This window comes from Ictidomys tridecemlineatus, chromosome 6 (assembly GCF_052094955.1).
Source record: "Ictidomys tridecemlineatus isolate mIctTri1 chromosome 6, mIctTri1.hap1, whole genome shotgun sequence".
NCBI classification, from domain to species: domain Eukaryota; kingdom Metazoa; phylum Chordata; class Mammalia; order Rodentia; family Sciuridae; genus Ictidomys; species Ictidomys tridecemlineatus.
The window spans coordinates 89,488,644-89,514,627 of NC_135482.1; the positions used below are offsets into that span (position 1 = coordinate 89,488,644).

The 25,984-nt window shown below is 35.0% G+C and overlaps 1 protein-coding gene across 1 annotated transcript in view; it reads right to left on the reverse strand.

Annotated features, from left to right (window-relative positions):
• The window catches only part of Pik3c2g (phosphatidylinositol-4-phosphate 3-kinase catalytic subunit type 2 gamma), a 318,773-nt gene that overhangs the window by 96,103 nt on the left and 196,686 nt on the right, over positions 1 to 25,984 (reverse strand). The window contains exons 18-23 of the mRNA XM_078015186.1: positions 22,227 to 22,407; positions 19,788 to 19,895; positions 15,636 to 15,728; positions 14,057 to 14,186; positions 10,668 to 10,804; positions 8,607 to 8,776 (exon numbers count right to left, since the gene is read on the reverse strand). Coding sequence (XP_077871312.1) covers positions 8,607 to 8,776; positions 10,668 to 10,804; positions 14,057 to 14,186; positions 15,636 to 15,728; positions 19,788 to 19,895; positions 22,227 to 22,407 — 819 coding nt within the window. The remainder of the gene's footprint in view (positions 1 to 8,606; positions 8,777 to 10,667; positions 10,805 to 14,056; positions 14,187 to 15,635; positions 15,729 to 19,787; positions 19,896 to 22,226; positions 22,408 to 25,984) is intronic.

The following is a 25,984-nucleotide window of genomic DNA, read 5'->3' on the forward strand; positions in this document are numbered from 1 at the left end:
CCTAAAACAAAAAGCTAGCTAAAAATAGTTCACAGGTAAATATAAAACACAATACTATGAAACTTTTATGAAAAAACACAAGGGAAATCCTTTGGGATCTAAGACTAGACAAATAATTTAATTAAAAACTTTTGCTCTGAGAAAAACAATGTTAAGTGACTGGAAGATGATGTTTAAAAACTGGGCAGCAAAGTACTAGTATTTGGAATATATTTTTAAAACTCTCAAAATTTAATGGTAAAAAAAAATCAAACAATACCAGTAGAAACTGACAAAAGACCTGAGGGATATTTCATGGGAGAGGATTTGTAGGTGGAAAATATTTACAATGAAAAGATATTCAATATCATTAGTCACAGGGAAATGCAGATTAACCTATAATGAGGTATCACCACATATCCATCAGAAGGACTAAATTTTTTTTTAAAAATGACAATATCAAATGCTTGTAAGGATGTGGAGAATCTGTCACTCATACTTTGCTGGTGAAAATTTGAGATTTGTACAGCCATTCTGGAAAACCACTTGGCAGTTTCTTAAAATCCAAAGCAATATGTAACTACCAACAATTATACTTTTGAGCATTTATCTTAGAGAAATGAAAATATTTATTAATGAAATCCATACATGAATTGCTCATAGCAGTTTTATTCATAATAACCAGAAACCTAGAGTACCTCAGATGTCCTTCAGCAGATGAATGTTTAAACAGACTGTGGAATACCCATATAATGGAATGTCATTTTTCAGCAAAGGGACATAGCTTTGAAAATATAACAGCTTGAATTAATCTACAAACTATGCTGCATGAAAAGCCAATCTCCAAACATTATATTTCTATATGGTTCTCTTTATGCAACATTTTTTAACTATTTCTTTTAGTTGTCAATGGACCTATTCATTCATTCATTCATTCATTTATTCATTCATTTATTGATATACGATGCTGAGATTCAAACCCAGTGCCTCCACATGCCAGGCAAGTGCTCTACCACTGAACTATAACCCTAGCCCTATGCAACATTCTTGAAATGACAAAATTATTTAGAAATGTAAAGTAGATTGGTGGTTGCCAGGAGATGAGGGTAGAGTGGCAGAGAGTTTGAACGAGCTAGGTGAAGGTACATGAGGGTGACATGAGGGATCCTGGCGGGGACAAAACTGCTCTGTAACTTGACTAAAACAGCATCAGTAGCCTGGTTGTGGTAACTGTTATGAGATGGTATCACTGGGGGAAAATGATCAGGGGTACATGGGTCTGTATGTATTGTTTCTTACAACTACATGTGAATCTATAATGATCTCAAAAAGATAAAATTAAAAGTTTTAGGAGTTATCTGGATATGGACATGAAGAGAAGCCTCGTTTATAGATGATACTAGTTTCCAGAAACCATAAAGTGATAAGAGATGAGGGCTCAGTGGAGTCCTAGAGGATCAAACGTTTCACAGCCTGAGAAAAGAAAATCATCTTGAATTGGATTTGAAAAGACGAGAAAATCTAGCAGGTGAGGAAGCACTGCAGAGAGCAAGTGAAGAGAGATTCTGAGGAAGGAGTCAACACTGTTAGAACCTGCGGATAAGTCAGGTGAAATGAGGAAGGAGTATTGCTGGATTTTAGCACTACGGAGGTCATTGCAGATCTTAACAACTTATGAAGAATAAATCCAGATTGAAGTAGCTCTGGTTTGGATGGGAGGCGAGGAAATGGAGGTCAAGTTTATGAACAAGGTGTTCAGGAAGTTTGTGAAGTTGAGCAGAACAGTATGAAGCCTGGGGGTTTGGAGACAAAATCATTTAAACTTTGAGGAGATACGTTTATCTTAAAAGATTATTACAGAGGGAGAGGATAATATGGAAGGAAAGAAATGAATTATTGATAGTACAATGTTCACCCAAAGCAGGGAGGAAAGTGGCTCCAAAGCATCTCTTGGCTTTAGAAAGAAAGAAAAAAAAAATCTGGTTTTATAAGAGAAAGCCAGAAATTTGGGTGCAAATGTAAATCTGTGATTTTACATTGGGTAGAAGAGCAGGATTGGTTCTGATGGCTTTATTTTCTCAACAAAGTAGGAAGTACATTCATTTCTTTAGAGAATTGTTTGTGAGGGATCTGATATTTATCTTGAAAAGATAAAGGACAAATTGTTGTGGAGAGTGGGAAGGTGGCCACAGAACTTCAGTGCCATCACAGGGCCAGCAGGATGATCCATTTGAAAATGGTGACGACTTGTTGGCTCAGCAGTTTGACTCTGACTGCTGTTATGTAGCAGAGTGAGCGGTGAGTTGCTATGGCCCCCAATCCTCTTAGGTGTCCACATTGACATTCACAAGATGCTCCACCGTAGGCTGTTTTCCCCTTTCCCCACTGATTTAAGTCCTGTTTATGTTATACTTGCTCTTGAAATCTTCCCCCTGTTGCTAGCCCCCACAATGGAAATGGTCTTCCTGTAAAATACATTATTGAGGGAATGGACAAGCCATGCTAATTGCAATGAATTCACTCTGAAATAGCTGAGGTGCTTATATCTTCACAATGAAAGCCTTTCATTTACTGAATTGTTCCTTAAACAAATATGCACATACTTAGAAAATGATCTTCCATTTTTAAGTATTGCACACATAAGCTATTTAAGGGTACAATAGTTCCCAGAAGCAACTTCCTCAAATGTGAATTATGCAGTCTAGATAATACCACTGGGCTTGGTCCCGGTAGTGCAGGGTGGTCTTTGACTACACTAAGCTTAATAGAATAGACATGGATGTGCTCTAAAATTATAATCACATATCATAGGTATTTAACTCATATTAGCTTTGCTATGCCTACTAGTCATTTAAAAACATTTTTAAGACAGTTTCACATTTCTGCCTGCCTTTTAACTCAAAGAGAAAATGCCTGTAGATGAGAGAGCTGCCCTGCTACCTTCACACTTAGTCTCAGTTTTTGCATGCCTTTTGCAGTGCAAACATCTTGCAAGACATTTGGTTGTAGGTTTTAAAGATATGAATTTAGTATACATCAGGGCCATAAATGTGAGATAGTTATATCATTTGGTACAAACTAAAGAAGCAGCCATCTGTGCCAGTGCTGGAGAGAACAGGCGGTGTATGGGATCATGGAGAAAAGACACTATCCTGGCAAATTCCCATGGTTCTATCACCTATGACTTATGACCTTGAACAAGTTACAATAACTGAAACTTCTCTCTGCCTTTAATTGTCAAAGAGAGAACGCAAGAGTGTTCTTGAAGAGCTTCTGTTTGAATAGAGCTATTGCTAGATGATGATTTAAAAGCTATTGCTAGATGATGATTTAAAAGCTATTGCTAGATGATGATTTTTGACCATTTCCATTAGAGTATGATCCCCACACTTGATGCGGCACCACACTGCAGAGCACTTGCTTTGTGCCAGCTCAGGAATGAGCTGCATCACAGCCTCAGCAATTTGGGAGGAGCCATCTGCTTCAATGTTGATGATGGTGGCAGGGATATGAAGAGGGGAAAGGAAAGAGAATTCTAGCAAGAATTTATGATAGTAGAATCTTTCTATTGGACTCTATGCACACAGATTTTTATTCTTTTTGTGGAGCAACTGATAAAAATCAGTTAAAAAAAAAAGATAGACACACATACTTCAATGATGTATTTGTACCCTGAACTAAAATGTGGGACTCAGTGAAGAGGCATCTTTTGTTGTTATTATTAAAATTATTTGTATTAATTTCATAAATTTCAAATGTTTTTGTCACCAGGAAATACTATAGTAAAAATAAAATATCTTGTTTTAAAGATTTCTAAAAGTTGTAGATATGCATAATGGTGAATGATATTAACATAGAAACAAATGACTAGAGAGCATTGGGGGACGTTTAAGCTTACCCTTTTCTTGATATCACACACGACCTACATTTTAAAGAGCAAATTTTGCTGCCCAACAGAAAGAACACAAGTCTCTGATCTAATATCCATGAGTTAATTGAGAAGGCAAACTTGCAATCTCCATTGGATAGGATAGAACCTTGTATAATTAGGCAATGCAAGAAACCTCACATGTACAATATAATGAGAACATAAGGGTGCATGTTACTATTACAGAAAGAACATTTAACGTCCTGTGAGATCTCCAAGCTCCCAGCAATTATTAACTAAGGGGAGTCTCACCAATAATTTTTAAAATGTAAAACTTACCCCCACCTCCTCTAGTCTGGCCTCTTTTGTAAATTCACTGTGTGTCCCTAAGTTAGTCTGCTGGAAGTCCTTGATCTTTAACTGCTTAATAACTTCCGATACTGGCTCAAGTATATTATCCCTCTTATTTGAAGAGGGTAGTTTAAATAGCTCCCTCTTCAAGATTATCAGTCCTACTTCTCTACGTCTAATATAGTGGGTCTGATTTGATAGTGGAGTAGGATTTCACCACAGGGCAGGAAGAGATGGCTTACATCCTTCAAATTGCCCTGTATGTTTCCCTTGAGCTTGAGTTGAGGGGTGAACTGAGGTCATATGCTTGGAACAGAAGTCAGAATGGATGTGAGGAAAAGCTTATCAGCGCTATAATACTTGGGGGAAGAGCTATTTGTGATATCATATTTTAAGTAGGGGTATAATCTGAAATTAGGTGGGAGGTGAAAACCAAGAATAGCCATATTACCTCTGAAAACATTGAAGTCACCCGTAAAGTTACAAAGATGCATGACCAAAATTTATGTGTCGGGCTTGAAGTGGGCATACTGTTTCTTATTGAGTTTAACCCTATGGGTAGTTTTCTTTTTTTTTTTTTTTTTTACTATGGGTAGTTTTCCCAGCAATAAAAGCAGAGCACTGATTCTTTAGTGATGAAGCTCCTGTAGTAGACTCACATTTAGGAAACATTTGTAGTCTTTCTTTGAAGACTAAATTTAGAGTCAGGGCTATGAAATGCTTATAGTGACAGGCATATGCTACCTTAAACCAGCTGTAAAGGCTCACCGTGTGACCCTTGTTCTTTTCTCTCTGGGGTGTAGGCTAACTGAGCACAGGAAGACAGAATCCTTACACTGTTTAAGTTGTTCTCTTTCCCTTCTTCCTTCTTTCCTTTCCTTTTGTTCTCTTTCAAACTCTTCTTCACCTTTTCCATATGAAAACCTATAAATTCGCTTCTTGAAGAATATTAATGTTTCTTAACAGAGAAACTGTATAAACTTACCATGGTGAGGTAAATATAATGGGGCTTTCAAAGGAAACATAAAACAGGGGAATGATAAGGTGAAATAGTAGAGGGGGAATAGTGAGAAGAGGGGAATGACAGACTTGTCCCTGGAGAGTGCTCCATTCATATGTGGTGTGGAGCTTGCCAGGGACTAGCTTTGTGACACTCTGTAGGAACTCTGGGTCTCCTTCCCCAGACTCCCAAATATGGAATGACCTTTAGGTCAAAAAGTTGTGCAGTGAATTTCCAGTTATGGCAACAGAATATGGCACGTCCTGAATAATGTTTTATTTAGAAAAACTTTCTGAAGTCAAGGGAAGTAAATTTGATGACACTTTTGGAGTGATCTTTCCATCAACCATAATTGAACCTATTTTCTATACTAGATGCTTAAGATACAAAGATATCTTTAAAGGCATTCACAGGTGGTGAGACATTACAAAGTGTACTTTCCTTGTGGAAGACTCACAATGTTAAGGTCTGCTTTGAGTGAGAAGGATCACAGTGATTCTTAGTAAACAATCATGATTAACAAACCAATGAGACCCATCTAATTTCATTTAAGTAAATCATAACATGTGGGAGATTATTAATTTCTATTAGCATTTGACTCACAATGAATAATGTGCTGAACCAGAATGACTGGAATAGAATAAAATTAATTTTTTCATATGTTAAGAAAGTTTATTTTTAAAAGAAGATGGTTTCAAATTGAGAAGATTAAGAATTTAAGTATTATAATACCCAAATTCAAAATTAAACTTAAAAGAATTACATCAGTAGTAATTAGTGAAAATAATGTCAAAATTACTGCAGATATAGGGAATTTCTGTGAATAATATCTAGATGGAAAGGCTGAGATTAATTATATTAGAAGATTGGTGATCTATTGGGATAAAATTGAAAAGGCTAAATATGTTGTAAGAAGACTTACATTGAACGTATTGACCATTTTGTATACATTTTTTTTAGTAGGAAAAGGATGGAGATTAAATTTTATTTTGTTGAATTCTGGAATGAGTTTTTATCTATGTTAAGTGGATTTATGTCCTGTGATGTGGAGTAAATTTTTAATAACTGGTCTACTTTTTCTCTTAGGAAAAAAAGGCTCTGATTTGTGACTAATAGTTAAAGTATGAATTTCAATGTACAGATTTTAAAAGTCACCCAAATCAGATATTTAGGTCACTTGAAACAAAAGAAGCTATCACCCAGAGATGTGATCTTATTTCTTGTCACTTCATTTAGAACACTTACAATTCATGACAACAAACATGTATAAAGCCCTCACGTAGTGTTAGACATTCTTCGAAGCACTTTACATATATCAACTCACTTAATCTTCAAACAAAAATCTGTTTTATCAATGAGAAAACTAAGGCATAGGGGAGTCAAGATCATATGGTGACCCTATGGTAGCATGGAATTAAAAAAAAAAAACAAAACAGAATGGCTCCAAAGTGGCCTTGTTTAACCAAGGCTCATGCTGCCCCTAAAAGTATTTAGAAAGAAAGCTACCAGAAAGACTTAATGCAAGGTCAGCATTACCATTGTGAAAGTTCCTATGGACTGGAAAGATAGACTGAAAAATAAGAGTTTGAAACAATGAATGAGAAAAGCAATAAACGTCACTAATAACTGATTTTCTTAATATTGCCTGTTTTATAAGAAAAAAAATCACCATGAAGTAATTATTGAGTTAAAATATAGTTTACTGCTATAATAATATCTTTTATGCAATGTGATATATCCAAAATTACTATGGAGAAATTATTGTCACCAGAGAAATGAGTGAAAATTGTGGTTGCACAATTTGGTGACTACTCAATTTGTATCTTTGCGAGAGAAAATTTAAAAAGAATAAAGAAAATGATTAAGCAATACTTCAAAAGAAAGCCAACCGGCATCAGAAGGCTGAAGGAATTTCTTATTTCCACTGTAGGGATCAGCCAAATTTTATCCAGAATCATTAAGTAATACTGGGGCTGAACTGCCCTTTGATTTAATCTGCTGGTGTAAATCCTATTTAATCTCACAATTAAAACTTAAGAAGGGATTGTTTGTTTATGCAGAGGATGTGAAATCCTTCACATTCATAAGTGAGATGTTGTTTTTTTTTTTTTCTCTCACAGAAGTCAGAAAGTTTAAGACAACCTCAGAGTTGGTGTAAGCATGGAGATAGGATTTCTAGGTTTCTGGAGAACTCAACTGAGAAGGGCTGTTCTGTGTGATCTCTCATCCTGGAACACTCTTCTCGTGGATCTCCACCAGGTGACCACTCATTACCCAGCTCTTTGTCTTCTCTGAGAGGCCTCTTTAAAATAGTATCCCTGCCCCGGTCATTTTCTACACCATTTCTCTGCTCTAGTTTGCTAATGGAAGTTCTCAGTTCCTAATATTATTCCTTCACTTATTTATTTGTTTAGTTGTCTGTCCAGCCTACGACAAAGAAGTCAGAGTTGGCATCTGCTTTGTTTGCTGTTGTATGCTCAATGCCCTTGAATGGTAGGTACTCATTCTGCATTTCTGGAATGATTCAAGGCTAATTCAGTGTGGGAGGTGTGCTAGTTTTATGATAGAACAGTGGTGATGCTTTGGGCAATATACCAGATGTAGGAGCGCATCAACTCGGGTTTCACCGTCTATTCAAGGTCTACAGGAAAGCAAAACTATGACTTCAAATAACTCAAGCTGGGATGGGATTAGTATCTCATGGGGGAAGGCTGAGCTAGTCTATTAACTTTTTTTTTTTACTTTTTAAAATTAGTGCAGGATAGTTAGACATAATAGTGGGATTTATTGTGATATAGTCATAAATGGATGTAACATAGTTTACTCCATTTCAATCCCCAGTACTTTTTCTTTTGGACCCATCCTTTCTCTCTTCCATACCCTCCCTCTATTGTATTAGTCTTCTTTCTATTTATTTTCAGTTTCATATAAAATTGGAATGCATTGTGATATATTCATACATGCACATAGCATAATTCCCTATTCTTTTCCTTTTCTTCCTCTCTTCCCTTTGTCTCCCACTTGTAGTCTACTGATCTCTTTTCTGTTCTTGTGAAATCACTTTTCATTATTATCATTATTATTATTATTATTATTATTATTATTATTATTCCTTTTATCTTTCTAGCTTCCACAAATGAGAAAAAACATTCAACCCTTGAATTTCTGAGTCTGGCTTATTTCACTTAGCATGATTTTATTCAGTTCCACTAACAATTTGCAAAAACCCAATTTGTTTCATTAACAAAAATTTGCTCCTCATTCTTCTTAGGTATATAGTCACATTTACTTTGCCTAGGGGGATTTGAGAGATGGGAAGCAAGTCATCTTCAGAGTTTTTATGCTATTACATGTTATATGGTACTTAGGACATTGCTTAATTATTATAATAAACATTTGTGCACTGACCTTTTTATCCCTCCAAATGTTTGTGCATGACCTAAAAATTTTCCAAAGTCAATATGAAACATGTGGCCTGACTTTATCAGCATGATATTATCATTGTGACGGTCACAGACGCCCAGGATGAACGTTACCACACACCAGCCAGCGCAGGAATAGAAAAAGTTCCTCAAGGCCTAATGAATTGAGAAACAATAACACAAAAATAGAAAAAAAAAGTGAGAAAATGTGTTAGCCTCAGAGATAATGGTAAAAAATAAACGAGAAAAGCAAAATTTTACACAATTGAGAACAATTTCTGTATCTTAACAGAGAGAAGGGCCTGAATAAGTGGCTGATTCTTGATATGAGATAGAAGATCATGAAGCAATCTCCTCTTTCCCATTCTTTTTCATGAAAATTGGGGAAAAGTGTCTCATTCACATGGAGTTAATTTTCTTAGCTTGCTGGAGAGGATTTCTGTATTTATTTTTGATGCCTCAACTATACAATATTGAATAATTTTTTTTTCAAAATAAAAGAAGAAAAACCAACATGGACCAACACTGTCTTTCCACAGAGGCAACATTTAAAATATTTTAAATACCATTTTTAAATATTTGAATTTTGGGGACACAGAAAACCTATACTGAGTTACTAGTAACATCTTGTTTACCCTTAGGTTATCCAGTTAATTTCTGAAAGTATTTCAGTACAATATACATTAGTGAATGTCTGTGTGGCTAGAAGCAGATTACCACTAAATTAATTGTGGCTTATGCTTCTTTAATAATCAGAGATTTCTTTCCAAAAATAGTCCACTACCCCCACCAAAAAGTGGTCTTAGGAACATGCATCACGTTCATCAACTTTGTGTAACCATGAGGGGTTGGTTGTGTAAAGGTTACAAGTATCCCAGAATGACATGGAAAACTTGCTGGAGTGGAAGTCTGTGACACTGAAATACATGCCAGGACACTTGGATCGCTTAGTTCCAGGGCTTGAGCTCAGGTACCTGATCAAGTCAATTATTTGTCTGTCTAGAATTTCTTCACCTATAAAATGAAGATAGTCACACATTTCCTATACATGGTAGTTGTGTAAAGCAAATGTATGTGGATACACTTCAAAGCATTGATGAGAGCTGTGTGTGCAAAAATCAAGTTGAAATTTTAGGAATAGTTAAAAGGCATATTTTAAGATAATCTCATTATTTGTTATTTGGCACCTAAAACCCTGCTTTTGGCTTCCCTTCAAGTTCATTGTGGTATGGAACAGAGGAATTCCTCAGTCTCCTTATCATGGCCCATGCTGGATAGGGTGAGCAATCATCCCTGTTTTCCCAGAACTGAAAAGTCTCCCAGAATGAGAGGATGTCAGTGCCCAGGGCAGTTCTGACCAAATTAACATTGGCGAGTATTAGAATTTTAGATGAATTAGTGCTCTGGGTTACCAAACTATACAAGTTCATGAGTTGGTAAGTAGAATTAGGCCTGACTCTAGTCACACTCAACCTTCACTCAGGAGCCTAGTATAGAGCAGAAACTGCACGACTGTACATTATAGACCAGATGTCAAAGTGATATAAACTGGGAGCAAAATGTTTGCAGTACATTTTGAAAAGTACACACACACACACACACACACACACACACACACACACAATTATACATTCTACAAACCATCACAAGAATGATAGGCAGAAAAGCAGAGCAAGTAACAAAGTATTAGCAAAGGAGGGGTGGTTATTTATAGAAATTAGAGATTGTGTACAAACAAGTGGAAATTACTTGAAGGAGGTAGTTTCAAGGGGCCATCATCTTGGGTGAAATTGTTGTAAGAGAGGCAGCTGAGCAAAGAGATGTTTTATTAATGGCTAGGAATTTCACTGAGAATGAAAACCAAACATAGAAATGTTTCATCTCGTTAATATGTCATTTAAACTGTGTCATTATTATGAGACTGATGATGAGAGAATTAGAACTCAAGGTGTACTTAATTTACTTTCCCATGAATCAGAATACCTAATGAACCAAAGCATATTTTTATTTAAGCACATTACTTAAAATTAGTTGCAGCAGGACAGACCTTGTCATAATCGGTCTTTAAGTGGTTGTGCTGGCTGAACCACTTTTTGATGGTGTTTTCTTTCAGGGGTCCTATCAGCCCAGAATGGCGATGGATCTTTGCCAGGGTGATAGCATCAGGCACCATCTGTATTAGTCCTGGTGGATTAGAAAAAAGAGATTAAGGAAATGGTTCTTTCTTCCCAGGATGAGGGAGATTTAGAAAATATGTCTTGATCTATGTAACAGCAACAATAGTTGTCAGGACTATTTGGATTACCCTTTTCCTTTCTAAGACTTCTCTTCTGCAGAAGCCTATCTGGATGGGCTCCTTGTAATTGTTCCTAAATCCCAGGGATCACTTGGGGTTGGATGAGATCTATCATAACAATTTTAATATTTTTTGTAGAATTATGGTAGAGAGCCAATCTAGGCGATCTCTCAGAGTCCCCACTGAATCAACAGAAGAGAGGATTAGGTGTCATGACTGGGACACCCATTGGCCTGTAAGGGAGGACATTTGAGCTTATATGACCAAAATATTTCTGCCTTAAGTGAATCCAATGCAAATCTCCATAAACAACATTTAAAATATATTATCAAAGTCAATGTTCATATTAATAACAGTTAAATGTTACATTTCTGCTAGGGAAGAGAATATTTTCAGTAAACACATGGAAGCCACCTGCTCTTTCCTTTGCAGTTCACATTAGAGAGAAACTATAAGAAGGAATTTTTTTAAGGGAAGCATGTGTTGATTGAACTTAAGTAGGACCTTTGCTCCAGTGGCCAAGGTTTTTTGCGTTGTGCACCAGAGGTTATTAGCATGTAAATATTTTCAAGGCTTCTAATTTTCAGTGTGTACAGAATAGCAATTAAAACTCAGTGCTTAAAACTCTCCCAAGACAAATGTCCCAAAACACCCCTCAGTGCAGAGTTTTATAAATAAAATCATTGAAAGAAATTAAAATAAAGAGTTCTCATTTCCATAATCTGCACAAGTGTAAGAGCTGCAAACTCAAATGCCCAGAGGGACCAGGGACACAGATATAACTGTACAAATAGAGAGATGATTGAGTTTTAAAAATTAAATATTTTTTTGAACAGCAGATACTCAATATCAATCTTGGAACCTGATGAAGAACATAACCTAATCTTCTAAAAAAATGACATTTGTTTTAATCTCTATTTTTCTTCAAGAAGTGTTTTATTGGTGTCATGTCCTATACAATCTGATATTCATAGAAGCTTGTCAGTAGAAGGTGGGGGACTTGTTTGTTTTATGGCATCTTCGACTTTGGGCAAGTCTACGGTAATATTTTGCTGAATTCTTTTATAAACTTGAAGAGATTTTTTTTTGCCACAATTACATTCTGTGATTATAAACAGATCTGAATGGATGGAACTGAAGAATTCCATTGGGATCAGTGATTTATTCAATGTATGAAGGAAAGGTGATCTGGGTTACATTAAAAAGCTCAGCCTGGCTCATTTGGCTTTATTTTTACTTCTTTAGTATATGAGGATATGAAAGATTAGGTCTCTGATGTGAGAAAAGGGAGGTCAAAACTTAAGAAATAACAATCTCACAGTAACAATAAAAATTTTTTTTTTGAACTAAAGCTTTAGAATGGGTCCAGAGATGGGACATTGGGCATGGAAACAAGAGTTCTACTATCAGAATCAAAATAATTTGGTGGTATGACTTATTATTGAGCCACTTTGAGGTATTGGGTTGCAAGGAAACGTAGCTTGGAGGCCCTTCTATCCTTCGTATTCAAGTCTCAAGTCACAGTTGACCTTGAGTCTGTTGGGCCCTCAGGAACTGAGGAATAAGGCAGTGATAGCTCTTTGGGGTTGCCTGACAGGTTTAAACTGTAGCTCTGTTTGAATTTTAAAAAATTAACTACACAGAGTAGGTCCCTTGTGCAGGGATATGGTTTCAGCCCTCTGTTTACACACATGTATGTGTCTGTTATAATTCATACAGATTATAATGAATTCTAAATGGCCGTGTTCTTATGTAAAAGTGATTATGATATATTGGGAATTGTTTCTTCAATTTAGCATGATTGTAATTAAGAACAACTTTCATCTGATGCTTTGGTCATAATTTGGGTGTACATTATTTCATTGAAAATGAAACTATGTTTCCCTATTAATTTATTGGCTTTTATAAAGGAAAAGCAAAAAGTGCTCACAGTTTGCATGTGTGACCGCTTTTGAGTTGATATTATATCTTCTCAAAAGTCTTAGAAATTAGAATTTTCAGTTCTGTTCTAAATATATAAAATTTATGTTAACATTAAGGTAGTAACTGTATTTGTTTAGAATGAGTAGACTTTTCTATTACAGATGGTACCTGACTTATGATGATTTGACTTAGATTTACCTAATTTACAATGGTGCAAAAGTGATATGCATTCAGTAGAAAACAGTACTTCCAATTTTCAATTTTGGTCTTTTCCTGGGCTACCTCTATGTAGTACAGTACTCTCTTTTGATGCTGGGCAGAGGCAGTGAGCCATAACTCCCAGTTAGCCACATAATCAAAAGGATGTACAACAGATACTCTGTGGTGCATCGTGCTGATGAAGTATGTTTGGTAGGTTAGGTGTGTTAAATGTATTTTTGACACAGTACACTTTCACTTTATGATGGCTTTATCAATGCATAACTCCATTGTAAGTCAAGAAGCATCTATATTATCTAAGGAAATGAGGAAAAAATGAGTTCTTAGTGTAGCTGTTTTCTTCTTTTGGTACCAGTGATTAAACTCAGGGGCACATTACCATTGAGCCATATCCCCAGCCCTGTTTTGTATTAAAGACAGGGTCTCACTGAGTTGCTTAGTGCCTCACTTTTGCTGAGGCTGATATTGAACTCAAGATCCTCCTGCCTCAGCCTCCTGAACCGCTGGGATTACAGGCATGTGCCACTGTGCCCAGCTATAGCCAACTTCTTAAAATACTCAAAAGAACATCACAATTAACATTTGAATTTGAAAAGGTCCAATTACTATTTAAAAGCATGTTATGCTTTATATAAATTTTGGCTTATCAGTTTTGAAATTTCTTCTTCTTCATTTTTTTTTGTACTGGGGATTAAACCCAAGGGTACTTTACCACTGAGCTACATCCCCAGCCTTTTTTTGTTTGTTTTTTATTTCGACAAAGGGTCTTGCTAAGTTACTTAAAGCCTTGTCAAGTTGCTGTGGTGGCTTTGAATTTGCAATCTGCCTGCCTCAGCCTCCAGAGAAAATTCTTCTTTTAGAAAGGAAGAATTTGTATAGTTCTTTGGATTTTTGAATTTGTACTCTAAAATGAAAGCTGTAGAAAGTTTTGTGGCATATTATCAGTGAATGTGTGAGATGAATAATGTAAGTTGACTCATTTTTTAATTTATACTGACCTTGGTTTTTTCCTGTGGATAGACATCTATAAATGATCATTTGCATATCTAGGCCTTCCTGCAGCCAAATGTTGTCCATCACTTGAATAATCTGCAGAACAAGCATATCCTGGCGAAGATCATCTCCAGCCTGTTAGAAACAAAATTATAGACTCTGAGTTTCTCCTTGAGTTCCATTAAAAGCATTCAAATATGGTATATGTCATTTCTTTTCCTGGATACATTTCCAGCCTGACTTAGACTGGTTTCACGTGTTTTATTAGCACTAAAAGTACCTTATGTTTCTGATAGAATACCAAAGAAAACAAGAACTTCCCTTAACATGATTGCAGAAGACACCAAATTAGAAAGGCTGCTTGGAATGTTGTTCCTGATAATAATCTTTCCATTTATTATCTGTGTGCGATTTCTCAGATTTCTCAGAGTCTAGTGAAGAGAGGGTGAACAGATGTTTACCCAAATTTCAAATTTCACCAAGAGATCTGTTTCTAAGTGAAGATCATCTGGTATGCATAAGCTTATGCACTGATACATAGTTGGAAAACGAAGAGTTTTTGACTTAGTAAATAGTACACGCATGATTCAGCAGATTGTGTCAATGATTTCTCTTGTTATGAGGCAGTTAGTTTTTGGAGAGAGAGCTAACTTTGATAATAATAAGAAATGATGAAGAGGTGATTTTTCTAGGAAAGGTGAAGGAGTTGCAGTATGTCCAAAGGGGAAGGATACTACCATGCTCCCAAACAAATAAACCGTTAGATTCCGAAAATGTTTTCTAAATTATACACAGAAAATCTTGACAAGATGGGAGTTTGTGGAGTTTTTTCCTTTCTGAAAATACAGCATTGAGACCCACAAACAATTGAGGTTACAAAGGTCAAAGCAGAAGTGTAGGCATGATAATCCTCATTCTTAAAAATAGACAGTCAGAATCCACCAAAGATTCACTCTGAGACCTTGTTGAATAATTGACTAAATTAGCTGGATGATTGGCAGTCTTACTTGTTACCTAACAGTTCTCTCATTAGTCCTTCTTTCCTACCAGTCTATAACTCTGATACTCCCTTTTATTCTTTTTTTTTCCCCCTATGGCATTTACGATGAGAACGGAACCTGTATCTATTTCCTTTGTATTTGCAAAAAAATAAAATGATCCAATTTATTAAAACAAGCAAGTACTTTCAGATAAAAATCATATGTTAAATTAATTGACATCATTTGTGTTACCACTAATTGTGATTCTAATTCAGTGTCAAGGCCAAAAGAAAACTTTCCTCTTAAGGGCTAACCATACACTCGACTTTCTGTGCAACTAAAAAGTAATCACATACTTTCATTTATTTAAGTATATTCTTAAGTTCTGCACTGAAAGTTCTCTGGATTTGAGCCAGTAATATTTGATTTATTGCCAATCATACTTTGGCATGTATTATAATTTTGTAAAAAGGCAGAATCTAAAATAATTGAGAAATCTCTGTTGTTGCCAGAGGAAAATAGCTGTAATCATTTCTTCTTGTGAGTAATAAATCAATAGTTCTGCTTATAGAATCAATTTGATGTTTTGGAAGGGGTACAGTACCTTGAAAATAATGCTGATGTTATTGCCCATTGGATTAGCATTGATGAAAGTAATCTTCAATGGCAGAGCATTAGATGTGAAATATGAACATGCCTATAGGAAGACGAGAAAAATGGTGAATGGAATAAAGCAAACATAATCGTCTTTCCTATAATCATAATCCTCTGCATTATTTAGTATATGAACAAATAAAACACATATAAGTAATTTTTACACTTTGGAACAGAGAAACGTATTTATTAAAAACAAGTAAACTTTAGTCTAACAATCGATTCCTTTATAGCAGTCCGCTTTTCTATAAGGTTTTGCATTTTGCAGTTTAAGTTTACCTTTAGTTAACCATGGTCTGAAAATATTAAAAGGACACATTCCAGAAAGAAATATTTTTAAGTTTGAAACTACATACCATTCAGAGTAGTGGGATGAAATCTTACATCATGCCACTCCACCATTCCCAGTATGTGAATGATTCACATACATTCATTTTTTGCAGTATATTCCCATTGTATATGCTACCTTCCTGTTAGTTAGTAGCCTGTTTGATTTTTAATCGACCTTTGCAGTATAGGCAGTGCTTGTGTTCAAGTAACCCTCATTTTGTTTATTAATTACCGAATACATGAAAGTGGTGATGCTGTAATTTTATTATAGTGTATTGATGCTGGCAGTTTTATTACAGCATATTGTTATGATAGTTCTATTTTATTATTAGTTATTGTTATTAATCTCTTATTATGCCTCATTTACAGATTAAACTTTTTCATAGGTAAGTATAAGAGAAAGTATAGTATATGTAGGGTTTAATACATCTGTGATTTCAGGCATTCACTGGGGGTCTTGGAACATACTTTTGTGGGTAGGGGGAATACTATCTCATACATTTTGGTAACAGATATATGAGCTAATGCATATAAAATACCTTACACTGTGCCTGACACTAGTCAAGTACTTTTAAATTTTAATACATTTCTTTGTTGTTGTTGTTGTTATTTCAGTTTGAAACTGAAAAGCCAGCTTTTTAGCAGGTTGTAAATCTTCAACTACAATTTTTCTTCACTGAGCATCTGTAGTGTTATATTTAAGGTTTAAGTAAACTAGGAAGTATGTAGGTATTGTGTTTGTACTAGTTGGTTAATAGGTAAATGTTAAAATTGCTATCTTCTTTGATTTTTAAAATTTTAATTGGTTATATATGACAGCAGAATGCATTATAATTCATATTACACATATAGAGCACAATTTTTCATATCTCTGGTTATATACAAAGTAGAGTCACACCATTCGTGTCTTCATACGTGTACTTAGGGTAATGATGTCCATCTCATTCTACCATCTTTCCCACCCCTATGCCCCCTCCTTTCCCCTTCCTCTCCTTTTCAAACCCTTTGCCCCATCTAGAGTTCATCTAATTCTCCCATTCTCCCATGTCCTCATCCCTACTCCACCCCGCCATTATGAATCAGCAGCCTTAAATCAGAGAAAAAATTAAGCATTTGGTTTTTTGGGGATTGGCTGACTTCACTTAGCATTATATTCTCCAACTCCATCCATTTACCTGCAAATGCCATTATTTCATTCTCTTTTAATGCTGAATAATATTTCATTGTGTATATATATCATATTTTCTTTATCCATTCATCTAATGAAGGACATCTAGGTTGGTTCCACAGTTTAGCTATTGTGAATTGTGCTGCTATAAACAAAATTATTTCTGTCCTACAGCACACTTTAAGGAAACAGAGATACAGAGTTAAGAAAGACTTGAATTCAAATCTGAGCTCTGTAACTCATTATTTGTATGACCTCAAGTAAGTTACTAAATGTATTTGTATTCTACTGTAAAAATGAAGATGACAATGCTTACCTCCTACATTTTTGTAATATATGAGCTAGTTGATATAAAATACCCTCACTGTGCCTGTCATTAGTCAGATACTTTGAAAGAAAAATACATTTCTTTCCCACTTGTTAATGAACATTTTGTTTATGAATGACAGCATAACACATATTTGCTTTCCTCATTTCTATCAGTTACATTTTGAATTTTCATTTTCTGCCTTACAATATTGATTACTTTACATTCTCCTTATTGCGAATATCCCTTTCATTTTATTTACAGTTGTTTGAGTGTTGAAAGGTTGTTTGTGTTTGGACTCCTAGGAGTTCATGTTGAAAGTGAAGAGTTAAATCAATACAAAAGCAAGGAAAGGGATTTGATGCTTTCAGTTTATCAACTTAGTAAAATACGACATCAATACACATTGAAGGATCAGTTTAAATGCCATTATCTTTAAGATATCTGACATAGGTATAAACTCAGAGGAAAGGATCTATTGCTTAACTTTTTTCTCAACCTAAACCTAACCTAACCTCTGAGAAAGTATAACCCCTTGCTTAGTGAATCAATTTTGAGTTTTAGAGTTCCATGGGTGAGACTGCTTGTTAAACATGAATTTCTGCTATGAGAATCAATTAATTAGGGACCACGTGACCCTGTCATGAAATAGAGTTCAGAAATTCCATATGAGGCAAAAAGTGAGTCTGGATTAGAACTTTTCAAACCCTTTACTCCAATTTGGGGGGATCTCTTTGAGGAATCTCAAGTCCAGGGGTAGACAAAAGTAAAAGGGAAACTGAGTCAGGGCTTAGCCCCCCTCTTCTTAACTATATCATCTATAGCAATTCTGTTTTCATTGTTTCATCCTTGGTTTGCACATGTAGTACATTTTTTTGAGGGTCATATCAAAAGTATTATATATTTAACAACTAATATGCACAAACAATTACTTATACTCTTACAGAAAAAAGCATCATATTCACCCTCAAAAAGCTTTCCATATTGATATAAAAGGATATACATATGCATTAAATGAAAATATTTCATAAGGCAATTTATTACAGTTGAATGAAAAAGCATTTGAAGAAGAAGGTGTTTCCAAGGTGACCTGGATCTTGAAGACTGTGAGGAACATTAGCTTAGCAAATAGACTAAACAAAATAAACCAAAAAAGGAGGTTCTAAGTAGGGAAAGGCAAGCAATGAGAAACTATATCAGAGCAGAATTTAAAAATTGGATTGGGATAACTACAGTCGAGAGACAGGAAAGAGTGCATCAGTTTTACAGAACTATTTTATATAAATGGTAAAATAGAAAAACTGAAATAGAGAAAGAGAGATTTGATATACATCTTAAAACAGTTGAAAAACAGAGAGCCTTATTTTTATTTTTCAAAATATGTTTATAAGCATATCAGGAAAATTTGTAGGATATCTTGGTAGTGAGAGAGGCAGGAAGATGTTGGTATCAAGTTTTTAGCAAACCTGTTTGCATTTATACTAGCAATAGTCTAATTCTTCTCTAATTATTTTGTTTATTTTCTTGACTGATGATTTCCCTTAAAAATTATTCATTGTGAATGCATGATTCCTTAACCTCTTCACTTTGAAATCTCACTTATCAATAATTTCTTTATTAGTGTCTTTCTAGTCTCTGGTTTTTGAGAAGGAGGAAGTAAAACTTTACAGGAACGAAGGAAAAATAAGTACAGTGGTAGAGGATGTACCACATGACAGAGGATTAGGAAGAGAAGGCTTAGGAGGTTGTCAATCTGATAGTAACTAGGAAATGCTTTCCAGATATGACTAAAATCACAAGTGTATGGCATACTGACATATGGGTACCAGTTAATTTTAAATTGAATAAAAATGGATGTGATGTAGTTAATAATTAACATTAGTGTACTAAACATGACTGTATGCATAGTCTAAATAAAGCATGAAATTATAACCAACTTTCCCAGCTGGTCCATCCCTTAGTGACTCAAAGGGAAATAGGGAATGGTCCATGCATGGGGATCACCAAATCAACCACTTTAAATGAAGTAAATCAATTCAATAAGAGAAGTACCTTTCTTAATTTTTTTTTTAAAAATGAAAACAAAACAACAAACCATACAAGGCCAAGGAGATCCCAACTGGTCATAGTATGTCAAATAGAGAAAGCACACACACAGTGCAGATTGGATTCAATTATTTTTTCTTTAAAATAATTGTAATGTCAATTTATGAATTCTTTATGTCATCCCCCCAAAAATATGGTAAACTAAACAACACAAAACAGAAATATTCAATTTATCTACTAAGTTGACTTACATCACGATTAATCCCTTTTATACATAGCGCAGGGTTCAGAGGAAGATGACAGCTATTGATGTCTTGAAAGAATTGTTCTAGTCTGCCAATCTCTTTCCTTAGTACCTCCTATGGAAAAAGTCATTTGAAAAAAAAAAAGTATTTAAGAAACCAGACCCTTATTTTCAATTATAGTCTTCTTCTATTGGTTAAATAAACTCTTCCATTCAGAGACAGCATACTCAGATGACTTTCGAGCCAGGCAGGTGATGAAGTCATGTATCAGGAGGCAGTGGACTAAAGAAAATATTAGGGAAAAGGGGGAACCAAGAGTGCATGCCCTTTCTCAATGACTTAAAACTCAGTTAAAAGCAAATACCAATTAAGGCGCTATTCTGTTCAAACAAAACACAATGGGTTGGACTTGACCTGTGGCCCACCAATTTGCAACTCCTGCTTAAAGGAATTAGCAACATGATTATTTTTTTTCTGATAATTTTCTGAAATTTTAGTTTATAACTCTCAAGATTTATATTTAATAGAAATAGTGCATTTTAGAACATATTCACATATATTAGTGACAATGACAATTGTACTATGTTGTCAGAAACAATATGTTTGAACGAATAATTTACTAGATGCCAATTAGCATATTATTTATGCTTTATATGTAATATAATATTAATAATCCCATTGGTACTCCACAGAAACTGTGGAAGGTCAGAGATCACAAATGACACATTTAGAATTGTGCATCCTTTAAAAAAAGGTGGAAAACAATCACAATTAATCATAAAACAAAACTAAAAGCTTCTTTTAGTTCAATTTTGAATACTCCTTAAGGCCATATTGAAGATAAAGTTATCAGATTCATAATGTTTAAGTGACTGTCAAAAGTTTCTTAACTCTTACTCTTGGTTCACCAGCAAATAATACAATCTGCTGTTCCCAGAATCTAAAAAGAGCAAGGTAGAGATTGAAGTAAAATTTCACTATGGGAATTTTGTTTCTATCTGCTCTTCTTGCCTTATCTAGATTGGCCTTGCATGCTGAATATCCTGTAGGCAAATCTCTGACCTCTTTGTTTAAGTAAACTTTCTCCAATTTGTATAGTTATGTTAATTAAATGCTTTTTTTAAGTAGAAGAAAAAAAACTATCAGTAACATAAAAGGGGAGAAACTCTAAAGGCTTCCTTGTGAAGAGTTGTTTTCACAAAAGCTGTCAGTTAAGGCAAGAGAAATAGATTTGGATGGATATTGTCAGTATCACTCTGAAACTTGATGCAAATTGTCAAAAAAAGGCACTAGGACTAATTAATTGTAGAGTCCACCACAATTATGTGATGGATTTTCAAATATAAGCAATAAAGATCAAATTTATAAACAGACTGTAAATTTTAAACCAAATTATTTTACTTGCTACCAATCTTTTGTCCATCACTAGAAAACAATTAATGATTTTATATAGCAGTATGAGAAATTACAGAATTTTCAAAATTTGCATTGCCAATTATGTGATTATCTTCAGGTTTCTTCCTTTTAGCCAAATCTTGTATATCTCCCATTTGAAAATGAAATATTTATGCTTTTTCTTTTCCATTTTCTCCTATGTAGGTGAAGTAGCTTAGTTTCTGGCATTTCTATTAAATGAAGTGATTACCAGTAAGAAAAAATTCTGGGACACTTTGCAAATTACTGTTTTCATATCATTTGGTTGAACAATCTTGTTGATTTTAGACAGTGAGTGGAGAAAATCTGAGTTCCCTTGAGGACAAGACTCATGCTTTAGTCATATTTCTTCCTTTAACTTCAAGTCTGTAGTGAGTCCTCAATTGTTATTGAATAATGTTCCTCATACAATGGATGAATGTCCACCATCACCCTGTATGTCAAATGTTGAACTTAAGAGAACCTTCCTTAATGGTCTATATCAGGGAAGGGAACTATTGATGCAGATAATTAAAAAGAGCAAATGTTCTTCTATTAGACCAAGGAAAAGAATAGCAAGGTTTACTATTATAATCAGTGAGAAACAGGCACAGTATTTTAACTATCATCTAAGATCTTTGTAAAAATATCACTATCTGGAACACTATTCATTTGTTTCATTTAGGTCATTTTATATTTGTTTTGAAAAAAAAAAGAAAACTTAAGTTGGAGTAGTGCTGCCATTTTAAGATTGTCTCCAGGCTTTTGTGATTAAACTGCCTTTTAGTAGGTCTCTTCTTGTTCTGTCTGTGCCACATGGAACTTATATCACAAAACCATGTCCTGGGTGATAGAAATTAACTTTAGGAAAGTTCAGTGGAAAAGAAAAAAAACTTGGTAAAAGTAATTAAATGTCTTATAATTAAGTATAGTCAAGGGTTTTTTTTTCTAAGCTATGAAATTAAAATTTAATTGAATCAAACTTAAAAATAAAATAATTTTCACTATATTGAGATTGGTTTCTTAACAAACCTGTCTTCGAGGGTCACTTGCAGACTTGACTTTTTCTCCAATATCTCCCAGAATTTTGATGAGTTTCCTCTCCTTAGAAAACTCATCATTCAAGGCTTTTCCTGCACAGAATTGGAGAGCAGCCAACAGCTTCTGATACCAGCTTTTAAAATAAACCTCATTCTGTGCATCTTTTAGCAGCCTGAAGGAAAGAGAGAAAAAGAATTCTGGTATCTAAGGCTGATTTTTTAACCACCAGCAGGAGCATTAAGAGCATTTCAGACTAATCCGCATGGGTGGCTTTGGGCAGTTTAACAGCTAAGAACGGGAGAAAGGCTGTTTATTTGTGGGCAGTCATCAAATTCCATCTGATAGTTAATGAGATTCCAAGAGTGAAGAATCAATATGAGACCTTGCCTTTTCTCATTTCAATTCACAATGCACTTTTTCTTTCCACCTTCTTAATTCTGTAACAAACACTTATCTCAAGAACATCTTCAACTTATTAAAATATGGACAAAGAGCTTTAGAAATAGTTTTTATAAGTAACTATGCTATGGTGTGACTTAATCATCCAGCATGGCTTCTTTCTTCTTTTCTTTAAATTGTCACATCCCCACACAGTCACATACCTAGGCATTGCTCTGCTCTCCAGCATTTCGCTTGATAACCTGGAGGCAAGAGAATATCTCTGTTTTTCTTTTCTTTTTAAACTTTCAGACCTCTCTGGGCTCAATCCCCAACTCTGTAACTTACAAGTTACATAAATATATTTAGATATTATTTCATCAACTATAAATAAGTTAACTGATTACAGAGAGCTGTAGAGAACATAGAAGGAGCTACATGTTTGGAAAGTGTTTAGCACAATGTATACACTAGGCAATCAAAAGCATTAGTCCATCTGTATGTTGCAGCCTCCCCAAGTTAACTTCTGACTGCCCTGCAGTTTGCTCATGTCATGTACATCAGAGGCACAGAGCACAAGCAAGTAAGAATACTTTGCAAGATAATGGAACAGTGACAAGTATTTGATTACTCTGTCTTCCATGTGACAATTTCTATTGCTTTCACAACAATTACAATGTGCTAAAACTTTTACTTTCTATTATGCCCTAAAACACTGACATAGACTAAGGAAGACGAATTCTTTTGAATCTTAATCTCTTTTAGATTGATTCTTTTAATTCAAACTGGTCTTTAGTTTCCCCCTCTTCTGAAAAATAATAAGAATTTAAGGAACTAGGAGAAAGGAGAATAGACTCCTAGGGGAAGGAGTTGTGTTTGGCATTCATGTGTGTGTGTGTGTGTGTGTGTGTGTGTGTGTGTATGTGTGTGTGTATATGAATTCTGAATTTCTAATTTTTCATCTCTGGGTATTCGGTTACAAAGATTCTTACATATTCATTATTTTTATTTGTCCATTGTCTTCTGTTCTTACACACTTAAATTAGTTGAGCAATTATGTACTGCTTGAAAGTGAATGCCTGCTCCTTTGCCATCCATATGAAGCTGGGTATCTTCAAGAACCTCTTTTCCTTTCCCAATGGAATTAAAAACATTTTGTTTCACCAGATAACAGTTCTTATTTATTTTTATAACATATTAAGACACATGTACACACATGTGTATGTGTGCATGCACATACATGCACACACACAAAAAAAAACCCTTCAAGGACCCAATGACGAATTATAGGAAAATATACTCTATTGCTGCTTGTGCGTTTTCAATGGAAGAAGACTACATACACCTTGAAAGTTTTCCTACTTAGCCCTGTGATGAAATTTTTGAAACATCAGACATGTAATCAATGAATCACATCATTATTTAGAGACCCTGAAAAACGTGTGTTGCGTGCATGTGAGTGCAAAACTGAAAATGCAAGCATGCACTTGTAAAACTTCAAGACATTTTATGAAGAATCATATACCTCTTGGATTCTTACAGTACTTTGAAAACTGGGTAATGTAGCATTTTATAGTCTAGGAAATAGAAAGTTGATGAATAGAGTATTTCTATATCTTACATCAGTGTTTGCCAGCATTTTTATGTTTTGAATATCGAGTTTCTTGTTTTTTGAAACTTTTTTAACCTGTTCTAGTACATAAATATGACTCTTTAACCACCCAACTCCTGTCTACCTCATAAAAAAGAAGTTGTTCTGCATGGATGAAATTGACAACTTTTTACTGAATGATAGAAAATATGTATTTTAGGGTTTATGTCACAGGGACTGCCAGAATTGTATAGTTAATTTGTGTTCATAATGATCTTATTTCTTATTCTACTAGAAATTAATTTGCTTCTCTCGTGAGCAGTATACTTGCTTCACTCTGGCCCAAGGAGGAAACACTCAGTTTGATTCCTTGTTCAAAATAAAATGGAGTGTAAAAGATTTGCAGAGAGAATATGTGATCGTGTCCTAAAAAACATAAAAGCTAAGAAAACTCAGTGTATTCTACTGTGATTTTTTTTCCCTTGGAAAATGAACTTCATTCAAACCCCGATCCCTGCCAGAATTACATGCTTTCCTGGTGAGATCTGGTACAAGCTCTGTAATAATTTTTATTTGACACGCAAGGAGTTTGTTTTTACATGGCAGAATGGAAATCATACAGGGTTGGCAATGACCAAGAGAGGTCACTTATTCCATTCCTGTACTCTTAGGCACAGATGCTGTTACTGACAAGAAAAATTAACATGGCCCTTAATTTTCATCTGCAGGAAAAGCCATACTACATAGTTTGGGGTGGAGGGTTTCCAGTAGGCTGTCAATGACCTTCCCTATGAGAAAGTGGTGAGTCCCTCATGCTGTGAGTTTTACCCATTTCCTCTGTTAATAAGGCTATGGAAAACAGCTGACCACCATTCTTTAAGTATACAGAAATCCTTTAGAAAGACATTGTAACCTGAGAGAGGCAGAATTGCTTATGCCAAATAAAATGTCTAAAAATAGAAAGTTAAGGCCAAGGGACTGAGGAGTATTAAGAGGGCTTGCCATTAAAGGACTAGTTTTTTGAGATGCGGGCAACATGATCATGCAAAAACTGTGAGGTAAATCTCAAAATTCTAGAGACCTGTTTATCTGAATATCTGCAAGATCCAACTGTATTTTAAATTTGATATTGTTTTGAACATGAGTCTGAGTGCCTTATAGACTGTAAGCTATGGCAACATTAAAAAGAAATAAATGCAGAAAATTTAGAGGATTAAAAGGAGATTTTGACAGTGTGAGATTCCTTAAGCAAAAAAGCAAAGAGTGAAGGAAACATATCTTGGGTGACTGTGCACATTTGTCAGGAGGGTATTTGCCTAAATTAAGTGGATTCTGGTAGACTCAGAGATAGCTAAGACAGTCACAAACCTTAGCCAGCATGAAATGGAGATTTTCCTTGGATATTAAAGCTTTTCTCCATTTCATCATGCATATCGCTACTTCTGGGCACATAGTGATTGACTTGCTAGAGCCACAGGAAAAGTAGAGATAGTTCATATTTCATCAGTCTACCAGCAGGACAGAACAGAGTAATCACACCATCTTTGCTCTCTTTGCCTCAGTCTTGCTCTTAATTTTAGTTCCCAACAGCACAGCATCTCACATCATTGGGGCTGCCTGAGATTTTTATCCACTTGTATATTTCCTGTGGATGAAGAGGGGAAACAGAAGTTCTTTTCTGGTATTGAATGCTTTTTTTCCTTCTTCAAGTACAGGAAATGCATGGCTGGGTAAAAATCTCAGGCAGCCTCAATGGTGTGGGATGTTGTGCTGTTATGAA